Here is a 21,421-nt window from a genome sequence, read left to right on the forward strand (position 1 = left end):
TGTAGACTTCAAAACATACAAACCAAACAGTCTAGTTTATGCGACGAATGTCTTATCTAGTTCCTCACTTATGGGCACCAGGAGGATAATCTACCATAACTACTTTGAGACTATAATTCGATACCTTGCAGACATTTATTTAAGGAACTGAGGATACTCACAGCACCTTCGCAATACATATATTCTCTTATAAAATTTGTCATTAATAATCCCTCCCAGTTCAAAAATAACAGCTAAGTGCATAGCTACAACACTAGAAGAAAGGATAATTTTCACTATTCTGGATTAAATCTCACTTTGGCAAAAAAAAAGGGGTGAATTGCGCTGCCACAAAAATCTTTGATCATTTGCCAAATAGTATTAAAAGTCTGACAGATAGCCAACCAACATCTAAAAGCGAATCAAACAAATTTCTGAATGACAACTCCTTCCTTCTACTCAACAGATGAATTCTTAGATATGAAGCAGTAACAAAAAAAAAAAAGTGTAAAGAAAACTTTGTTTAGGTGATACGTTCGACATCATTATGAAATGTCGTATTCATGATCTATGGAACAAGAATTGATGTATGTATGTATGTATGGAATAAATTTCTGGGGAAACTCTGAGAACGGCCCAAGATTAGTTACACTTCAAAAGAGAATAATAAGAAACATGTATTTAGCCCAAAAAAGAACATCATGTCACCCATTATGTAAAAAATTAAAAATACTAACCATTCCTTGTCTGTACATCTGCAAAATTTTTATATTCATCTGTAAAAATCAAAACTCCCTTGACAATTTTCATTTCAACCACAATTACAGTACTTGTCACAGATGCAGTTTCAAACTTCCCTCTCATAATTTAAAGCTTTGTGCTCAAACACCATTGTACATGAGATTAATTATTTAGAATAAATTAAATCTGTTAAATATGGAGTCTGATCCACTAAAAATATTTTTATTTAATACACTAATGGAAAAATGTTATTATTCAATCGAAGAATTCAAGCAGGACAGTTTGGCAATTTGAAAAGAAAAGAAACAAAAAAGATCATGTATTGTATAATAAACTGTTAATACATCTACATCTACATACATACTCCGCAACCCACCATACGGTGCATGGAGGAGGGTACCTCATACCACAACTAGCATCTTCTCTCCCTGTTCCACTCCCAAACAGAATGAGGGGAAAATGACTGCCTATATGCCTCTGTACGAGCCCTAATCTCTCTTATCGTATCTTTGTGATCTTTCTGCGAAATGGAAGTTGGCAGCAGTAAAATTGTACTGCAGTCAGCCTCAAACACTGGTTCTCTAAATTTCCTCAGTAGCGATTCATGAAAAGAACATCTCCTTTCCTCTAGAGACTCCCACCTGAGTTCCTGAAGCATTTCCGTAACACTCGCATAACGATCAAACCTACCAGTAACAAATCTAGCAGCCCGCCTCTGAATTGCTTCTATGTCCTCCCTCAATCTGACCTGATAGGGATCCCAAATGCTTGAGCAGTACTCAAGAATAGGTCGCACCAGCGTTCTATAAGCGGTCTCCTTTACAGATGAACCACATCTTCCCAAAATTCTACCAATGAACCGAAGACGACCATCCGCCTTCCCCACAACTGCCATTACATGCTTGTTCCACTTCATATTGCTCTGTAATGTTACGCCCAAATATTTAATCGACGTGACTGTGTCAAGCACTACACTACTAATGGAGTATTCAAACATTACAGTATTCTTTTTCCTATTCATCAGCATTAATTTACATTTATCTATATTTGGAGTTAGCTGCCATTCTTTACACCAATCACAAATCTTGTCCAAGTCATCTTGTATCCTCCTACAATCACTCAATAACGACACCTTCCCGTACACCACAGCATCATCAGCAAACAGCCACACATTCCTATCCACCCTATCCAAAAGATAGGTAGAAAACAACAGCGGACCTACCACACTTCCCTGGGGCACTCCAGATGATACCCTCACCTCCGATGAACACTCACCATCGAGGAAAACATACGGGGTTCTATTACTTAAGGAGTCTTCAAGCCACTCACATACTTGGGAACCAATCCCATATGCTTGTACCTTAGTTAGGAGTCTGCAGTGGGACACCGAGTCAAATGCTTTCAGAAGTCAAGGAATATAGCATCCATCTGATACCCTTCATCCATGGTTTGCAAGATATCATGTGAAAAAAGGGCGAGTTGCATTTCACAGGAGCGATGCTTTCTAAAGCCGTGCTGATGCATGGACAGCAACTTCTCTGTCTCAAGGAAATTCATTATATTCGAACTGAGAATATGTTCCAGAATCCTGCAACAAACTTATGTTAAGGATATTGGTCTGTAATTTTGAGGATCTGTCCTTCTACCCTTCTTATATACAGGCATCACCTGTGCTTTTTTCCAGTCGGTCGGGACTTTACGCTGGGCAAGAGATTCATGATAAATGCAAGCTAAGTAAGGAGACAATGCAGTAGAGTACTCCCTGTAAAACCGAATTGGAATCCCATCAGGACCTGGTGATTTATTTATTTTCAAGCCATTCAGCTGCTTCACAACCCCAGGGATGTCTATCACTATGTCCTCCATCCGGGAATCTGTACGAGACTCAAATGGTGGTATGTTTGTATGATCCTCCTGCGTGAAAGATTTCTCAAATGCTAAATTTAAAATTTCTGCTTTCATTTTGCTGTCTTCCATTGCCAGGCCAGACTGATCAGTGAGTGACTGGAGACAAGCCTTCGACCCGCTTACCAATTTTATGTAAGACCAGAATTTCCTTGGGTTTTCAGCAAGATCTTTTGCTAAGGTATGATGGTGCTAGTGGTTGAATGCTTCGTGCATTGCTCTTTTTACAGCAGCACGAATCTCTACTAACTTTTGCCTGTCATCATTGTCCCGATCTTTCTTGTACTGCGAGTGCAACTGCTTTTGCTTCCTGAGCATTCTCTGAATTGCGCTGTTAAACCACGACGGGTCTTTTCCATCCGTAACTCACTTTTTCAGCACATGCTTGTCCAATGCGTAATTTACAATGTGTTTAAAATTTGCCCATAATTCTTCCACGTCCATCGTACCGGAAGTAAATGAAGTCGATTCATTTACTAAGTGGGATGCTAACAACTGCTTATCTGCTCTTTCTAGTTAGAATACTCTCCTAGCCTACTTGACCAACTTTTTAACTTTCGGAACCATAGCCGTAATGACAGCATCATGATCACTAATTCCTGTCTCAATGCTGACACTGTCGATGAGGTATGGTCTGTTCGTAGCTACCAGATCTAAAATATTTCCATTACACGTCGGCTGTCGATTAGCTGCTCAAGACAGTTTTCGGATAATGTGTTCAAAAGTAATTCACACGCAGCTTGTCTGTACCACCTGTAATGAAGCCATAGACATCGCAGTCTATACTAGGTAGGTTGAAGTCACCTCCGATTAATATACGAGGGCTATCCACAAAGTACATTACGTTTTGGAATTAAAAATAAATAAAGTATTGGAAATTTTTTTTATTATATACAGATGAAAGCCACACTTAAATACTACTTTTCTACATAGTTGCCATTTAAATTAAGGCAATTATTGCAGTGATGGACGAGCTTGGAAATTCCTTCGTCGTAAAATTCGGCCGCCTGCGCCTTCAACCACGTGGTTACTTCTTCTGGGACAGAAAAGGTGTGATTTTTGTGGATTTCCTGGAAAGAGGCACCACAATAAACTCTCAAAGGTATTGCCAAACTCTGCTCAACTTCAGAAGAGCAATACAAAACAAGCGCAGGGGAAAGTTGGGCTCAAAGATTTTGCTGATTCACGACAATGCCCGGGCGCACATGGCAAATGCCACTTGTGAAGTTCTCGAATCTTTTTAGTGGGAGTTGTTTCTTCATCCGCCGTACAGTCCCGACCTGGCATCGAGCAACTTCCACTTGTTCCCAGCAATGAAGAAGTGGTTGACTATGCAGCATTTTGATGACGACGCACAGCTTCAAGAAGAGGTAACCACGTGGTTGAAGGCGCAGGCGGTCGAATTTTACGACGAAGGAATTTCCAAGCTCGTCCATCGCTACGATAAGTGCCTTAATTTAAATGGCAACTATGTAGAAAAGTAGTATTTAAGTGTGGCTTTCATCTTTATATGATAAAAAAATATTCCAATACTTTATTTATTTTTAATTCCAAAGCGTAATCTACTTTGTGGATAGCCCTCGTAGCATGATCTGGGTACTTCTGCGATACAGAATGTAGACTACCTTTGAATGATTCTAGAACTGTCACGGTGGAACCTGGTGGTCGGTAATAACACCCCACAATTAACTTTATTTCCCCTAGCCCTGTTAAATGTGTCCAGATAACTTCACAATCACACTCTACTTTGACCTCAGTAGACACAATATTTTTGTCAACTGCAATGAAGACACCACCTCCTATGGTGTCTAGTCTGTCTTTCCGATACACGTTCCAACCCTCACTAAATATTTCAGAACTTCCTATCTCAGGGTTCAGCCAGGTCTCAGTCCCGAGAATAATTTGCGCACCACACACTTCCCAGAGGGCAGTAAATTCAGGAACTTTATTCTGAACACTCTGAAAATTTACTGCTAATATCTTGATAGTTGAAGTGTCTTTACACTGAGCATGTCCTGATTTCCCTGCCTGCATGTTGACTGGTGAGTGTTCATCAGGACACCTCGCACTACTGCCTAGCCTAAAAAAACCCCCATGTGCACGCCACAAGTACTCTGCTGCCCGAGTAGCCACTTCCTTTGTGTAGTGCACCTCTGTCCCATCTAGGGGTGTCCTACAATTCCCCACCCAATAGCACAAGTCTAAAAATCTGCAGCCAAGACTGTCACAGAGTCGACGAAGCCTCTGGTTGAGACCCTCCACTCGGCTCCAAACCAAAGGACCCCGACCCACTCTGGGAACGATGCTGCAAATAGAGAGCTCTGCTTGCACCCGGCGTGCGAGGCCAGCGGTCTTCATAAAACCCACCAGCCGCCTGTATGAACTGAGGATCACCTCAGAACCCAAGCGACAGGCATCATTGGTGCCGATGTGAGCAACTACTTGCAGACGACTGCACCTCGTACGCTCGATAGCCGCAGGCAAGGCCGTCTCCACATCTTGGAGTAGGCCCCCCGGCAGACAAACCAAGTGCATGTTAATACAGTGTATAACCTATATTGCAAGCTGAAAAATGACTGTAAGTGTTATATATGTTCTTATTTAATTGTTCTTGTGTAAAAATGCAGAAATATGTTAACTATTATAATCTTTTTTTTTTAAAAAAAGTAATTTAATGTGTCTCCAGTACAAAAATCTTTTATTTGTAACTGTACATTATGAGATGAATAAACTAGATTCTACATTCTAATATTCTTTCGCTTTGGCACCAAAATGTAATGTGGCATCATAATACACTGTCATTTAGTGCTTGCAAGTGCTGTGACATAATTTGAATTTAATAGCTTCTTGCAGATGTTGATTTCTTCAAGGTTCAATCTCAGATTTCAAGTTCTTTGGCACAGTTTTGAGAATATAATGTTCTCAATGTTAATGATTAGTTTTGTAGAAGTTTTACTTTTCCTGTGAGTGGTGACTGCTGATTATAACTTAATGTCACCTTTATGCTTGACCACAGATAAAGTTCAGACTTCATCTTCAGATTCATCAGAAAATGGTAGAAGTCAAGTATTTGGCATGGTGTGTTATTGTACAAATAAATATGATGCTTCTCCAGCCAGTGTGATTCTGATGCACATTACTGAAGACTGTAAGACACAGAAAAGTTTGGGGGCTGTCTTTATCCATAGGATTACTTCAAATGGGCGACAGTGATGAAATGCTATTGAGTAAGCACACAATGTATCAGGATATAGCTGTGGCAGTACATGCACTCCCACATGTGATTTGCAGTTACTACTATTCCAATACAAGTTTATAGTTAATAATACATACTTACGGTATTTGAATGAAGATATGGCATTCACTCACTGAACACTGGGAGAATAAATAAATAAATAAATAAAGCAGTTTGATAAATTTAGTTTACATGTTGTACAGAAATATGCGCACCCATCTGCCAATCCTTTCAGATTCCACAAAGAAATGAAAAATCTGAACAATAAATCTAAGTTGGAAGAATCACACATTTGTTTTGTGGAAGAGTTCCTGCCAGTAATTCAGAAACGCTGATGATGATGTACTACTCACACAGATGCAAGCTGTTTCTAAACATATCTTCCAAACTCCTAGGATGCTTAAAATTTTATTCATGGCTGTTAATCAGTGGCTGTGAAGCACATTTTAAGAAGAGGTATAATTAGTCATCAGTTGCACAAAAATAGGTATAGGAATGAACATATTAAACATTGTCTTTCACTTTCTCACTAGGTAAAAGAGCAATGCAGTTTCTTCCGTAAATATTACCATCGGTATTTTTCACCCTGAATTTTAATTACACTTCTGATTCTTTCTTTTACTTTCTACATTGTTTCTTCAAAATACTGGTTCAACAGGGGAGGAGAAAGGCCACTTACATACTTCTTAATCTGGGCACATCTCTCTTGGTCATCCAATCATATTGTTTCCCCTTGCTTCTTGCTCTTACTGTATGTTACCCACATTTTCCTGTAAAGTATATTGATTTATTTTGAGGATTTCAAACATCTTACACCACTTTCCATTGTTGAACACTCCTCTTACTTCAACAGATGCTGTGAAAATGTCCTGATTTACACAAAAAGTGTGTAAGGGAAATTTAGAAACATAATAGATACTATCATAGATCTCTTACTTTCCACAGAGTATTTTCTAATCAACCTGTAAGCATGCATGGCTGAACAGCACCAATAATCCAGTGGAATACCTGGGGCCAACATATGAAAAAAAAAACTTATACAGATGATAAGATCTCATATCTGAGAGCTAATACAAAAATTCAGTCTGAAAGAAAAAAATTATTGGTCAGAGAACATTGTCTGTAAGCTGTGGAGTTTTAAAGAATACTGCCTGATATTTTAGTTCATTAATAAATGTTAGCCTGAGATAGAAATAGAAAAATAATGGGTGTCACCCTTAGCATCACATCATTTTTTCAGGTAAGCCATCTGTACGGAAAGCAGGTGTGCAGTACATTATAGACACTGTGATAACAGAGCTGCAAGAAAATCCAGACAGACGGTGAGTGGCCAATATATATACTTATATAAAATCATGACATGTGCTAACTACCAGTAATTCAAGTAAAGTGCTGTTACATTCCACATCTATTTAACATTGCACTCTTTTATCAAGAGAGAGAGAGAGAGAGAGAGAGAGAGAGAGAGAGAGAAAACAAAACAGAGGATTATACTTTCAGTATAACTAATAATATCATCAATTCAGCCCAATCACCCACAGTAGCAGAAAACACTTTTCCTACAGTAGTTCACTACTAGGTAGTCATATATGTGTACTTGCTAATATCTAAACATACACTTGCTTGACAGGATGGCACTAAAAGAGAAGTGTGGCAGCACAATTCAAAAGTATAACTATCATTTATTAACATTGACTATTTACAATAAATGTACTTAACTTCCTGGTAGCTTGATGCATGACACTTGAAATCCTATACCTAATACAATGGAATATAAATAACTTTGCTCTCTCTTGGTAGTTTATAGTCACTATAATTGAAAGTACTTTGCTGACACTCACAGTTAATTGTTCATATTGCTCCATAGTGATTATTATGTTGGAAATGTAGTCACTGTAGAACTTTGGCACTCTCTGTGAGAGAAATAGAACATTAGCACAAATAGCTTCTGAAAGGAACTGTCAGAACTGTGCTCCATAGCGTAACTGCAGAAACTGTCAGAACTGTGCCAGAACTGTCAGAACTTGAGTGAGTGTCGGAATCAGACCATCTCTTGTGCCTGTTGATAGAAGGATCTCCTCCCACACCCATACTTGCCAAAAGTGAGGTAGCCAGTGATTGTCAGTGGCCTGTGTGGCTGCTGGCAACACTATGAGTGGGTGTGTATGACACACTGATGGACATTTTGTGGAAGCAGAATATGGCCCCGGTCGCCGAGCAACATCTAGAGGCTGCTGATCAGAACTGAGGAGACCCCTGAAAGTGATATACCTGTAGGAGATAGCCTCTTGTGGTACTTCTGTATATCTCTTGAGCTATGTACACAGCAGACTGCAAAAAATATTTATATTATAAGCTGCTATTCATACAGATACTAGATTAGTTATAATCAGATTAGGTTAGATTAACTTTCATTCCAATTGATTCATAGTAAGGAGGTCCTCCAGCACGTAGAACATGTCAGAAAAACAATAATACATGACAAATACTTACAACTGAAACAAATAAGCTAATGTACCTTCCACAGTTCCCAAGTGGAATGATCGTCATTTTTTTTAATGAACACTATGTGAAAGAATCATTTTACAAACACTCATTTACTAAGAACACATGTAATTAATTCCCAGTTGGATGATGACTGATAGCTTAATACATGTCTCTTTCCTAATAACACCCTTTGTGTCCTGCCAGAGATTTAAAATTTGAACCATTTTCCAGCAATTCCTGTTACACCACAATTTATTATTATTATTTATTTTATGGCCTTCATTGGACCACTGTAGTAAAAAATACAAAGTTCTAAACAAGTTGTTACACATGGATACAATTTGGTTCGACAATAACTTAATATATTTAGGTAATATAATTATTAGAGGCTATTCTTATATGAAAGGTGTTTTGCTCTTCTGTCTGCCCAATATTTCTTCATTCTTTCAGATATTTTCTTTCTTTCTTCATCTGAGACAACTCTTCCTGTACTCCTTTTATTGATTTTCATTTGTAGTCTGGTTTGTGGGTCTTGCAGTATTCTGGTTTTCTCTGTCTTGTTTTTTGGGTCATCTACTGTAAATTGAAGTTCTTTTATATCTTCCTTAATTTCTGTGATCCATTTAATGTCGCTCTTGCTATTCCACAATTTTTGTATTATTTTCTACTAATTCTGTTTTCTGGAGTTCTCATCAGATGTCCAAAGAATGAGATGCGTTTCTTCCTGATTGTGCTCATGACTGGTTCTATTTTCTTATATACTGTTGCATTTGATGCTATTCTCCAATGTCCATTTATTTTATACTGTTTATTTATACATGTCCTAATTATTCTTCTTTCTATTTTTAGTATTCTGTCAATTTCTGCTGTATTAGTTGTTTTGAAGATAGTTTCAGCTGCATACATTATTTCTGGTTGTGTAACTGTTTTATTGTGTTTTAATTTTGCATCTATAGATAGGCTTTTTTTGTTGTATGTAGTTTTGGTAATGTAATTTGCATAGTTCAGTTTTTTTATTCTATTTTGCCATGATGGCTTCTCATTTAGATTGTATGTTATTATTTTGCCTAAATATTTAAATTTATCAACAATTTTGATTTCCTGTTCTCCTATTGTAATTTTGTTTGCAAGTGGTGGATCAGTTAGCATAATCTCCGTTTTTTCAAATGATATTCTAAGGCCTACTTTCTCTGCTATTTCTTGTAGTGATTTCACCTGTTGCCTGGCTTCTTGAACGGTGTTGGCTAAGAGAGCAAGATCATTAGCGAATCCCAAGCAGTTTAAGCTAATATCTTCTTTTGCACTTCCAATTCTTATCCTCTTTGGATTGTCCTTGTACCATTCTCTCATTATGTATTCCAGTGCACATTTGAAAAGTAATGGTGATAGGCAGTCACCTTGTCTTAAGCCTGTTTTTATGAGGAATGGTTCCGAAATTTCTCCTCTAAACTTCACTTTTGATTTGGTGTTGGTTAGAGTGAGTTGTATTATTTTAATTAGTTTTGGATGAAGTCCTAGATTTCTTAATATTTTTAATACTGAAGGTCTGTGGAGACAGTCATATGCCTTCTTAAAATCTACAAATGTTATTGCCAGAGGTTTGTTCCGTTTCTTGTAGTATGCCATAATCAATTTTAAACTAATTATCTGCTCTGCACAGCTTCTCCATGGTCTGAAACCTCCCTGATATTCCCCTAACTCCTGTTCTAATTGCTCCTTGATTCTTTCATATAGGATCTTGGATAGAATTTTATATGTGCAATCTAGGAGAGAGATTCCTCTGTAGTTGTCTAGGTTGCTCTTATCTCCCTTTTTGTGTAGTGGGTGGATGATAGCTGTGGTCCAATGTTCGGGAAATTGTTCTGTTACCCAAATTTTTGTTAGAGCCATGTGTAAGGAGGTCTTGACTGTGTCACTTGCATATTTCCACATTTCAACAAAAACCTGATCTTCTCCACATGCCTTATAATTTTTCTGTTCTTTAAGAATTTCTTCTACTTCTTGGAAAGTTGGAGGGTCTAGTTTGTTAGGTTTGGTTTTTATTGGGGTATTTATGTTGATTTGTAAGGGTTCTTTGGGTTCCTCTCAATTCAGAAGTTTGTAAAATGCTTTTGCCATGATTTCTGCATTTTCCTTGTTACTGTGTGTCATTCTTCCATCTTCATCTTTCAGTATTAGTGTAGGGGCCTCATATTGTTGTAGTTGTTTCCCAAACATTTTGTAGTAGTTCCTGGAGTTGGTTTTATGATAATTACCTTCTACAGACTTTATAATATCTTTATGAAATCCTCTCTTGATTCTTCTAATATTTTGAGTGAATTTTTTTCTTTCATTTTTTAGGTTGATGGCATTTTCTTCAGTTTTATGTGTTTGAAACTTTAACCATGGTTGGTGTCTATCTTCATGGAATTTGTCACATTCTGATGTCCACCATGCATATTTCCTTCATGGGTTCAAGGGAGCTAGATTCTCTGCTTCTTTTTTAAGATTAGGCACTAGTTGTTCTAGCTCATCTGTTAATTTGATGGTTTGTGTTATTTGTTGGTACTTATTATTTTTAATTAGCTGATGTGGGTCAAACCTCCTTTTTATTTTATTAGTTTTTCTGGTCCTCTTCTTTAACGGTGTGAATTTGATTTTAATTTTAACCATATAATGGTCTGAGCCTGTGTCTACTCCTCTCAGTACTTTAACGTTGTGGATCTCCTTATGAAAATTTTTGTCCATACAGACATGGTCTAGCTGCCACTCACCCTTCCTCCAGTCTGGATGTTTCCATGTTTTAAGTTTACTTGGCTTCCTCTTAAAGTATGTTGATTTAGATATAAGGTTGTGTTCTCTGCAGAGTTCTACAAGTCTTTGACCGTTTTTGTTTGTAAATTTATGTGGACTCCATTTCCCAATTATATCTTTATATTTCCTTTCTTTTCCCAACTGAGCATTGAAATCTCCCAATAAGATTTTTACATTATTTTTATTTACTCTGTTCACAGTTTGTTCTAGAAGGTCCCAAAATTTATCTACCTCTTCCTTTGTTTTTGTTAGACAATTTTTTTCATTTGTTGGGGCATGAGCATTTATTATTGTATAGGTTTTATTCATTGTTTTAAAGCTTAGAGTCGCAATTCTTGGTGATACTGCTTGGAAATCCGTTACTGAATCTATTATTTTTATGTTTACTAAAAACCCTGTTTCCTTGCCCTCAGTCCTGGTTTCCCATTATAAATTCTGTATCCTTGTGATTCGAATGGGTCCTCTGTGGTGTTTCTCATTTCTTGGATCCCTGTTATTAAAATTTTTTGTTTATTTAGTTCATCTGTGAGCTCCTTGAGTTTTCCGGTCTGAAGTAGTGAGTTTATGTTGTGTGTTGCTATATAATTTATTTGCTCATGTTTAATCTTCTTTTTGTGTTTTAGTGTGCATTTGGATGGTTGCAAACGCTCTGATTCGTTGCTGTCTTCTAGTTGACTACCCACCGAATCCGATGTAGCCTTTTCCTGCCTTTTTGAGAAGGACAGTGGAATTTTTTTCCTAAAAGACCTTTCCATTTTTGATTGTCGAAGGTTGTCAACCTTAGTTGGAGCAAGCTTCGATTTACAACTCCGGTTGTTAACCGCAGAGGGTGTGTTTGGTCTGCGAGAGCTATTTTATTTCACTCAAGTCCGCCAGTAAACCGGTGAGGACTTCCCTATCCACCATCTGGGACGTGCAACATAGGAGTATCACCTCTCCTCCTAATATGACAGCATAGTAGGTTCATTACACCACAATATTCTAATTTACTTAAAAGAAAATTGTGATCTACACAGTCAAATGTCTTTGACAGATCACAAAATATATCAGTTGCCTGCAATTTTTTGTCTAATGAATTAAGTACATTGTCACTGTAACTGTAGATAGCCTTCTCAATATCAGAAGCCTTTAGAAATCCAAACTGCGACTTTGACAGTATGCTATTTGTGATAAGATGGTCATAAAGCCAATTATATATTATCTTTTCTAAAATTTTTGAGAATGCTGGCAAAAGTGAAATTGGACAGAAATTTGATCCTATTTCTTTATCTCTCTTCTTAAACAGTGGCTTAACTTCAGCATATTTCAACCATTAAGGAAATATTCCACTGATAAACAACTGGTTACACAGATATCTTAATATGTTACTTAGCTCAGAATCACATTCTTTGATTAACTTTGTTGATATTTCATCATACCCACTAGATGTTTTATGATGGACATTACTTCTGCTGGGGTACTGAGGGTCAAATTCATGTTATGGAAGTTACTTGAAATGTCTGGTCTGAGGTATTCCATAGCAGAATTTACAGAACCTGACAACCCCATCTTTTCAGTAACATTTATAAAATGTTTGTTAAAAAGTTCTGCAACAATATACACATCTGTCACCAATGTATCATTTACTCTTAATTCTATTTGTCCCTCTTCATGTCTGATTCTACTGGCTTCCTCCTTCACTATATCCCGTATTGTCTTTATTTTGTTATCTGATATGACTATCTTTTCCTTGTAATATATTTGCTTTGATGTCCGTATTACAGTCTTCAATATTTTGCAGTATTTCTTGTTATGTGCTATAGCATCAACATCAAAACTGTTTTGGACTGACAGATACAGTTTTCTTTTTGTTTTAAAGACACCTCTATTCCTTGAGTAATCCATGGTTTCTTTGTAGACTTTGCCTTAACCTTGGTTAGTTTTCGGGGAAAACAGTGTTCAAATAAGGTAAGCTCTTTATTAGCAAAAGTGTTATACTTTTCATTCATGCCATGAGTACCATAAACATCACTCCAGTGAATGTCTCTGAGGAGTCTCCTAAAACAGTCAATTTTTGTCTTATTGATTACCTGCTTGAGCTCAGATTTAACAGGTTTTATATCCTATTCAGCATTAACATTTAACAGAAGGAACTGCGTGTCATGGCCTGAGAGGCCATTGACTATTGGTTTTGTAATATAATTTTGTTCACTGGACTGTTCCATAGAGATATTATCAATGGCTGTTTGAGAGCAATTGCCTGCCCTAGTGGGGAACTTTACAATGGGAATTAAATTGAATGGTAGTGTTACTATCACAAATAAGTTCTTATTGAGAGAGTCTTTAAGGAAATTTAGATTGAAGTCACCAGCAATCACTATTTCTTTGTTTTTGGTTGTTAAATGGGCCAGTACAGTTTCAAAGTGGTTTATGAACAGATTAAAGTTACCTGCACGTGCTTGATATACACTTAATATTATGAAGGATTTTTTTGTTAAATTCTACTTCTGTTGCACGTACTTCCATATGCTGTTCTAGGGAAAATTTATGAATGTCTGTGTTCTTAAATTTATGACAGTTTCTGATGAATGTGGCAACTCCTCCTTTCTCCATTGACTGAGTTAAAATTGGATAGAGTTGAAATTTCTGTTGCTTGTTGAAAATTCTTAACCAACAGCTGTTTATGCTGATGTAATAAGCTAGAATTATGTTTTTTGGTTTCTTTCTCAAACTGGAGGTTTGTCCCAATCCTAACCTCTCTTAAGACTTGGTTTCTTTCTGTCCTCCCTACCCTAAAAAAGGGTCTCTTCTGAACCCTACAACCACTGATACTTTATCACTCATTACAGTGCCTTCCCCCTTTAACTTTCCTGCAATTTTCCCAGCCAGTTTACCCTTACCTTTCCTGTTAAGGTGAAGGCCATGCCTAGGATAATCCCACCTACTCAGAGAATAAACAGGAACCACATCAGTGTGTGATCTTGCACCCAACATAAGCAGCTGTTCCAACTCCAAATTAACTCTCTTGACAGAAGAGTTCAAATGAGGTTGGTCATGATGCCCAAGAACAGATAAACTCAACACTAGTATGCTTTGATGCTGATGCAATCTTTGCCAGATCACACACTGTACTGTACCCAGGATCTCTGTCAATACTATTACCTTGCCCATCCAGTATAACCATATCCTTGCATACTTTCATGCATGTAGCTATGATTCTATATTTTGATCAAATGTTAAAGACATGAATTTTGCTGCATTTTCCATCAAGTAATATTTCTAGTTCATTGATAGAGCACATAAATCATTATCATATTTTACATTTTTCTACTCTCTGTAATCTCACAGGAAAAGTCTCTGGGGTAATGCAGCAAGAGCTTATACAAGTTTACAGTATAAAAGTGATATTGCGCAAAGTATCCTGTACTTAATATTACACATTCTGTAAGACATCTCTCTGCCACCAAGTCAAACTGACAAACAACACAGGAATAAAACTAAATTTGGGATGGAGGAATATAAAGTATGCAGTGCTATAGTGTTTAGTACAGGGTTGATTCCTGTTTGTAACCTACAAAAGTTTGCTTCTAGTGACTTTAAAAGGCTTTTCAGACACTGTATTGTTTAGTGATATCACAAGCATAATGCAAAATGTTACACAGAATATCCAAATCATTATGTGTGGACATTCATCCTAGAGCAACTGAACAGCTTTGGCACAAGTGGTGTGGAAGCTCTTTGGAACAGTGCAGCATGACTTCACTGTAAGCTGGACAATGTGACTAACTAGACACTCTGTACTATTGCTCTGTTTAATAAACAGTATTCTCATGAACTGGATGAGTCATCGATATTGATAGCTTACCTCCATCATTGTGTCCAAGTTCCTATATTAGTGACCCCATATGTGTAAGTTCATCTCCAAAATTGATCATGCTCACTAAGAAGTGACAATGTGGCTGTCATTCACCACATCTCTGGGCACTATACCTACATAACTGCTGCCACTCACAGGAATACAATGTAGGATCACTGTGGGCAGTGTGTGAATCTGACTGTGAAAACTGAGTGCACAAATAATCAATTTTTGTTACCACTAGACAACAGTGACACAGTGCCATATCAAAAACAGCGGCAGGTGATAACCGAGTTAATTGATTTAAAGCCAATGAATTCCACAGACCGCATTCTAATCATCGATGCAATGCCACGTACAAATTATCTGCATCTTCTGTGTTGTGAAACTTCTTTCAGCATTTGCAGTTCACCACGCAACAACTAATTTTTTATGAGTAATTGACAGCCATCTCGTCTCATACGATTCATGGACATAGTGCGACCACTGGTAAATTGACATGTGCCCTCAGAGTCTTTCATGGTGGCATGCTTCAATAAAATCTTCTCAGTTTACAAGCCAAGTCTTTTTGAACTAAACACTCAAGCTTTCAATAGCTGTCTTTCCCATCATCATCAGAAGTTGAAACCACCGACTGCTGGGACTGGCATGGTATTCTGCTTCTTCTTCTTCTTCTTCTTCTTCTTTTAGTGTTCAACCCTGAGGTTGGTTTGCAACAGAGCACCATACCTCTCTTTTGTCTGCCTTCCCCTTCATTTTCCACGTATGTGTTGCATCCAACAACATTCATGAGCTGTTGCATCTATGATATCCTTGGTTGCCCCCACCAATTCTACATCTACATCTACATCCATACTCCGCAAGCCACCTGACGGTGTGTGGCGGAGGGTACCTTGAGTACCTCTATCGGTTCTCCCTTCTATTCCAGTCTCGTATTGTTCGTGGAAAGAAGGATTGTCAGTATGCCTCTGTGTGGGCTCTAATCTCTCTGATTTTATCCTCATGGTCTCTTCACGAGATATACGTAGGAGGGAGAAATATACTGCTTGACTCTTCGGTGAAGGTATGTTCTCGAAACTTTGACAAAAGCCCGTACCGAGCTACTGAGCGTCTCTCCTGCAGAGTCTTCCACTGGAGTTTATCTATCATCTCAGTAACGCTTTTGCGATTACTAGATGATCCTGTAACGAAGCGCGCTGCTCTCCGTTGGATCTTCTCTATATCTTCTATCAACCCTATCTGGTACGGATCCCACACTGCTGAGCAGTATTCAAGCAGTGGGCGAACAAGCGTACTGTAACCTAATTCCTTTGTTTTCGGATTGCATTTCCTTAGGATTCTTCCAATGAATCTCAGTCTGGCATCTGCTTTACCGACGATCAACATTATATGATCATTCCATTTTAAATCACTCCTAATGCGTACTCCCAGATAATTTATGGTATTAACTGCTTCCAGTTGCTGACCTGCTATTTTGTAGTTAAATGATAAAGGATCTATCTTTCTGTGTATTCGCAGCACATTACACTTGTCTACATTGAGATTCAATTGCCATTCCCTGCACCATGCGTCAATTCGCTGCAGATCCTCCTGCATTTCAGTACAATTTTCCATTGTTACAACCTCTCAATACACCACAGCATCATCCACAAAAAGCCTCAGTGAACTTCCGATGTCATCCACAAGGTCATTTATGTATATTGTGAATAGCAACGGTCCTATGACACTCCCCTGCAGCACACCTGAAATTGCTCTTACTTCGGAAGACTTCTCTCCATTGAGAATGACATGCTGCGTCCTGTTATCTAGGAACTCCTCAATCCAATCACACAATTGGTCTGATAGTCCATATGCTCTTACTTTGTTCATTAAACGACTGTGGGGAACTGTATCGAACTGAATCTTCCAATTCTCATTCTCAGCTTTTGTAATGCACATTATCACTTTAGTCTTTTTCTTGTTTATTGTCATTCCGTACTGATAGCATAGAATCTTTTCCATTGTTCTGAGGACTTCCTCTAGATCTTCTTTTGTCTCCATGACTGTAGCAATATCATCTGCATAATGTGGAATGTCTATCTTCTATCCATTAATCTTGATCTCCACCTCAGTGGTTTCTCAAACTTGGTCTATAGCTTCCTGGATGTCAGTGTTGAATATAAGAGGAGAGAGAGCACATCCCTGTCTTACCCATTTTCTAATACTTGCTTCTTGTCCCTGGTGACAGTTCCTAATCACTGCCACCTCATTCTTATAGAGACATGGATGTCTTTGTACTTCATTCCACTTTTCCTCAGCACTTTGAACATCTCTTGCCAGACAACATTATCAAATGCCTTTTACAGGTCTACAAAGGCAATATAAGTTGGTTTATTTTTCTGTAATTGCTTTTCAATAAGGAGTCTCACTTCCAGAATCACTTCTCTTGTTCCCAATCCCCTTCTGAAACCAAATTGATCTTCACTCATTGTATCCTCCAACTTCTCTTCAAATATTTTTATGAGAACTTTTGATGCATGTGATATTAGGCTTAAAGTTAGATACTGTTCACATTTTGTAGCTGCTGCCTTCTTTGGTATAGGAACAATGATGCATTTCTGGAGATCTCTCAGTATCTCTCCTGTATTATAGATTGACCTAATAAGTTTAAGCAGTATAATTTTCATGCTGTCACCAGAATTCTTTATTAGTTCTCCAGGGATGTCATCAATACCCATTACTTTGTTGTCTGGTAGTTCATTTAGAGCTTAGTCAAATTCTTCTTGAAGAATGTCATCTCCCTTGTCATCTTCATTTACTTATTTTTCTGTTCCTATTACTTTCTCCAAAGGAGGTGTTCCGGCATACAACTCCTCAATGTATTCTTTCCATCTCTTCACCTTGCCTCCACCAAACAGCATTTTCCCCTCTTTATTTTCTATTGTGCCAAAGAGTGTTGTTTTATGTTTGTTGAAAAATGTTTTTACTGTTCTGTATACTAAATCAGTTCTTCTGTTTTGCATATCTTCCTCTACTTCCCTGCACATTTCAGCAAGAAAGTTTTCTTTTGCTTTCCTAGCTTCTCTATTGACTAAATTTCTTAGTCTTCTGTATTCAGTTTTTCCTTGTTCATCAGTTGTGTTTTTGTATAATCTCCTGTTTTCTATAAGCTCAATAACATCTGCTATAATCCATTCCCCCTTTTTTTGGGTTTAGTTTTTCCACCTGTATTTCTGTTGCTTTGTATATACCAGATTTAATTTGATCCCAATCTTCATTGACTCCATCATGTTGAAAACTTTTAGCTAGGTTGTCTGTTAAGTAGGCATAGTGCTTTGCCAGTCCCTTCGTTTTCAGTTTTTCTAGTTCTCATCTAAGTTTTACTATCTTCTTCTTCAGACATTTGAATCTGAGTTAACTTCTTATCAGGATGAGGTTATGGTCACTGCCTATCTCTGCAGATGGATAGCTCCTGCAATCTTTTACCTGGTTCCTAAAACATGATTTCACTAGAATTTAATCAATCTGCTGTCTCCTCTGGTCTCCAGGGGCCTTCCATGTGTATCTTCTTCATCTGTGATGTTGGAAATGTGTGTTTGCAACAACTAACAGGTGCCTCGAGCAGAACTCGATTAGTCAATCTCCTCTTTCATTTCTTCTTCCATTTGCCAACAATTCCTTCTGCTTGTTCTTCATCCACAATCACATTCCAGTCCCCCATGGCAATAAGGTTTTCATCTCCCTTAACATTTCAATTGCATTACTTATTTCTTCATATATTTTGTCAATGGCTGCATCTTCTTATCTGGATGTTGGCATGTACACTTGTATTATCACAGATCCTTTGGTTTGGTTTCAAGTTTGACTAGTATTATTTGAGAGCTATATTTCACATACCCCTTGACCCATCAAAATTATTCCAACTCCTCACATTCCTGGTCTAGTCTGGTCAGATCCGGTGTGAATGACTCTGTATTCTTCAGACTAGAAATCACTGGCAGGGGCCATCTCATCTCCGATATGCCTAGGACATCAATTTCCAGTCATTTCATTTCAAGTTTTAGATTTCTAGTTTGCTACACTGAAACAGTGTTCTCACATTTCAAGTTTCTATGTTAAAATTGGGATTCTTTTCCTTCACCATGTCTGTCTATTTTGCAGTCCCCATCTGTAGATCTGATTGGGGGACTATTTTATCTCTGGAAATTTTTACAGAAGATACTGGCATGGTTTACTGCTGATGCTTGGGATAACCTAGTTCTTTAATGTGGTGGTTTCCTGTTGCCTTTCACATCCTACGTCGTTGACCATCAGCTGGGTCTTCTACCTTTGGAAATTGTTTCTCATTTCCATGGCAAGAGGGTGCCCTGCCCAGCAAATGCTGGAGCGATGACTTATTCTGATCATCCTTTGGTCCCTTTTTGCGTTCGCCGTCACATGAAGTGATGTTGACCACTTTCTACTGTATGGAGGCATAGATCAGGAGTTTCATTTCATCATGTCCTGAATCTTAACAGCATTTCCTAGTCACCTCCAATACTTTATATAGATGTAATGACACTGTCTGGAATCTTCCAGATGCACTGGAGTGGCACATGTGTGGAAAGCAGGTGGGTGGCTCTAGCAGCTCCATCCTGTCATGGTATCAAATGACCTTAAAACGTGCAAGCAACTGGTACCATGTTAGAAACTGACACTCCTAAGTACCTACAAGCGTCAAGCTGACTCTTTGCTTTCACTCAGATTAGATTAGATTAGTACTTGTTCCTTAGATCATGAATACGACACTTCGTAATGATGTGGAATGTGTCAGGTTAATAAAAGGTGTCTATACAAAATATTACATTACACAAAATATTTCATGACACCTAATTTTTTTTTTTTTTTTGGGGGGGGGGGGGGGGGGGGGGAAATTTCCCTCTTACTATATCCAAAAATTCAGCTAATGGGTAGAAGGATGGCTATCTGTCACACTTTTGATGCTATTAGGTAAGTGACCAAAGACTTTTGTGGCAGCATAATTTACCCCCTTCTGAGCCAAAGTTAGATTTAACCTTGAGTAGTGAAGATCATCCTTTCTCCTAGTGTTGTAGCCATGTACACTGCTATTACTTTTGAATTCATTCGGATTGTTAATAACAAATTTCATAAGTGAATATATATATTGTGAGGCTACAGTGAAGATCTCTAGCTCTTTAAATAAGTGTCTGCAAGATGATCTTGGATGAGCTCCAGCAATTATTCTGATTACACGCTTTTGTGCAATGAACACTCTTTTACTCATTGATGATTTACCCCAGAATGTGATGCCATATGAAAGCAGAGAATGAAAATAGGTGTGGTAAGCTAATTTACTCAGACGTATATCGCCAAAATTTGCAATGACCCTAATTGCATAAGTAGCTGAACTCAAACGTTTCAGCAGATCTTCAGTGTGATTTTTCCAGTTCAACCCCTAACTCAATGCAAAAACCCAACCAATCCGTGGCCTACTAAGTGTGCATTTGTGCCTTGATCTCTGTTAAAATTATTGCTGTTTATTCTAATTTTGGCCACTTCTTTGATAACAGAATCCATGTGTGATGGTCCTCGGGGCAAAATTCACATTTTTCAAATTTTATTTTATGCTCACTTTCTAGGTAAAGCAAAGACAAGGCCAACTTCTCAGGTTCTCTTTGTTTGATGTGTCATGATGCTCTGCACAATGCTTCGCAACAGTGCAATAGTTTGACCTACGCCAATGCTACCATATTCACAGGCAACACCATACACTCCAGGAACTCAAAGACGTATGTTGCCTTTAATGGGATGTAATATATCTCTTACCATGGGGCCAGGCTGGAACACTGGTCACAGGCCATGTCTTTTCAGCACATGTTCTATCTCACTCGTAACTGCTCCACAGTATGGAAGGAATGCAGGTGGCTTGACCTCTTCCACTGATCCACATGGCATCTTACATTGGTCTCTGATCTTTGAAGCTGAAAATCTAACATCAGGTCCTCACAGTTGGCTTTAACTAATTGAATTTTAAGATTGTTGTTGCAGAACTAGCCCAAAAAATACTTAGTATAGTAAATAACAAATTATCTTGCATCAACGATTTGGAACATATGTCTCAAAACTCAGAACCAGATCAGAGAATTGTATAAGCCTTACCAAGCCTGAAATGTGTCAGACTTGGTCAAAACAAAGAGCTTTAGATCATAATACAAAAAATGCACTTAAAGTAAATAATCAAACTAAGCCCACTGTAAGAAATGTACCAACTTGCAGCAAAAATGAATTACTTTTGTTACATATAAATGTACAGTCCCTAAGAAACAAATTCAGTGAACTACAGTACTGGCTGGAGAAAATCAGTGTGGCATTCTCTGTGTGAATGAACATCCATTTGGCTACTCACTGGCAACAAGCTACTGTAGACCAGACAACGCTCATAGTGGGGCTTGCAGAACCTTTATTAG

General features: G+C 37.9%; 1 protein-coding gene across 1 annotated transcript in view; it reads left to right on the top strand.

Moving 5' to 3' along the window:
* Window positions 1-21,421, top strand: part of LOC124779320 (lysosomal alpha-mannosidase-like) — a 270,837-nt gene that overhangs the window by 60,791 nt on the left and 188,625 nt on the right. Inside the window, exon 3 of the mRNA XM_047253703.1 lies at window positions 7,101-7,182. Within this exon, the coding sequence (XP_047109659.1) occupies window positions 7,101-7,182 (82 nt within the window). The remainder of the gene's footprint in view (window positions 1-7,100; window positions 7,183-21,421) is intronic.

This window comes from Schistocerca piceifrons, chromosome 1, assembly GCF_021461385.2.
Source record: "Schistocerca piceifrons isolate TAMUIC-IGC-003096 chromosome 1, iqSchPice1.1, whole genome shotgun sequence".
NCBI lineage: Eukaryota > Metazoa > Arthropoda > Insecta > Orthoptera > Acrididae > Schistocerca > Schistocerca piceifrons.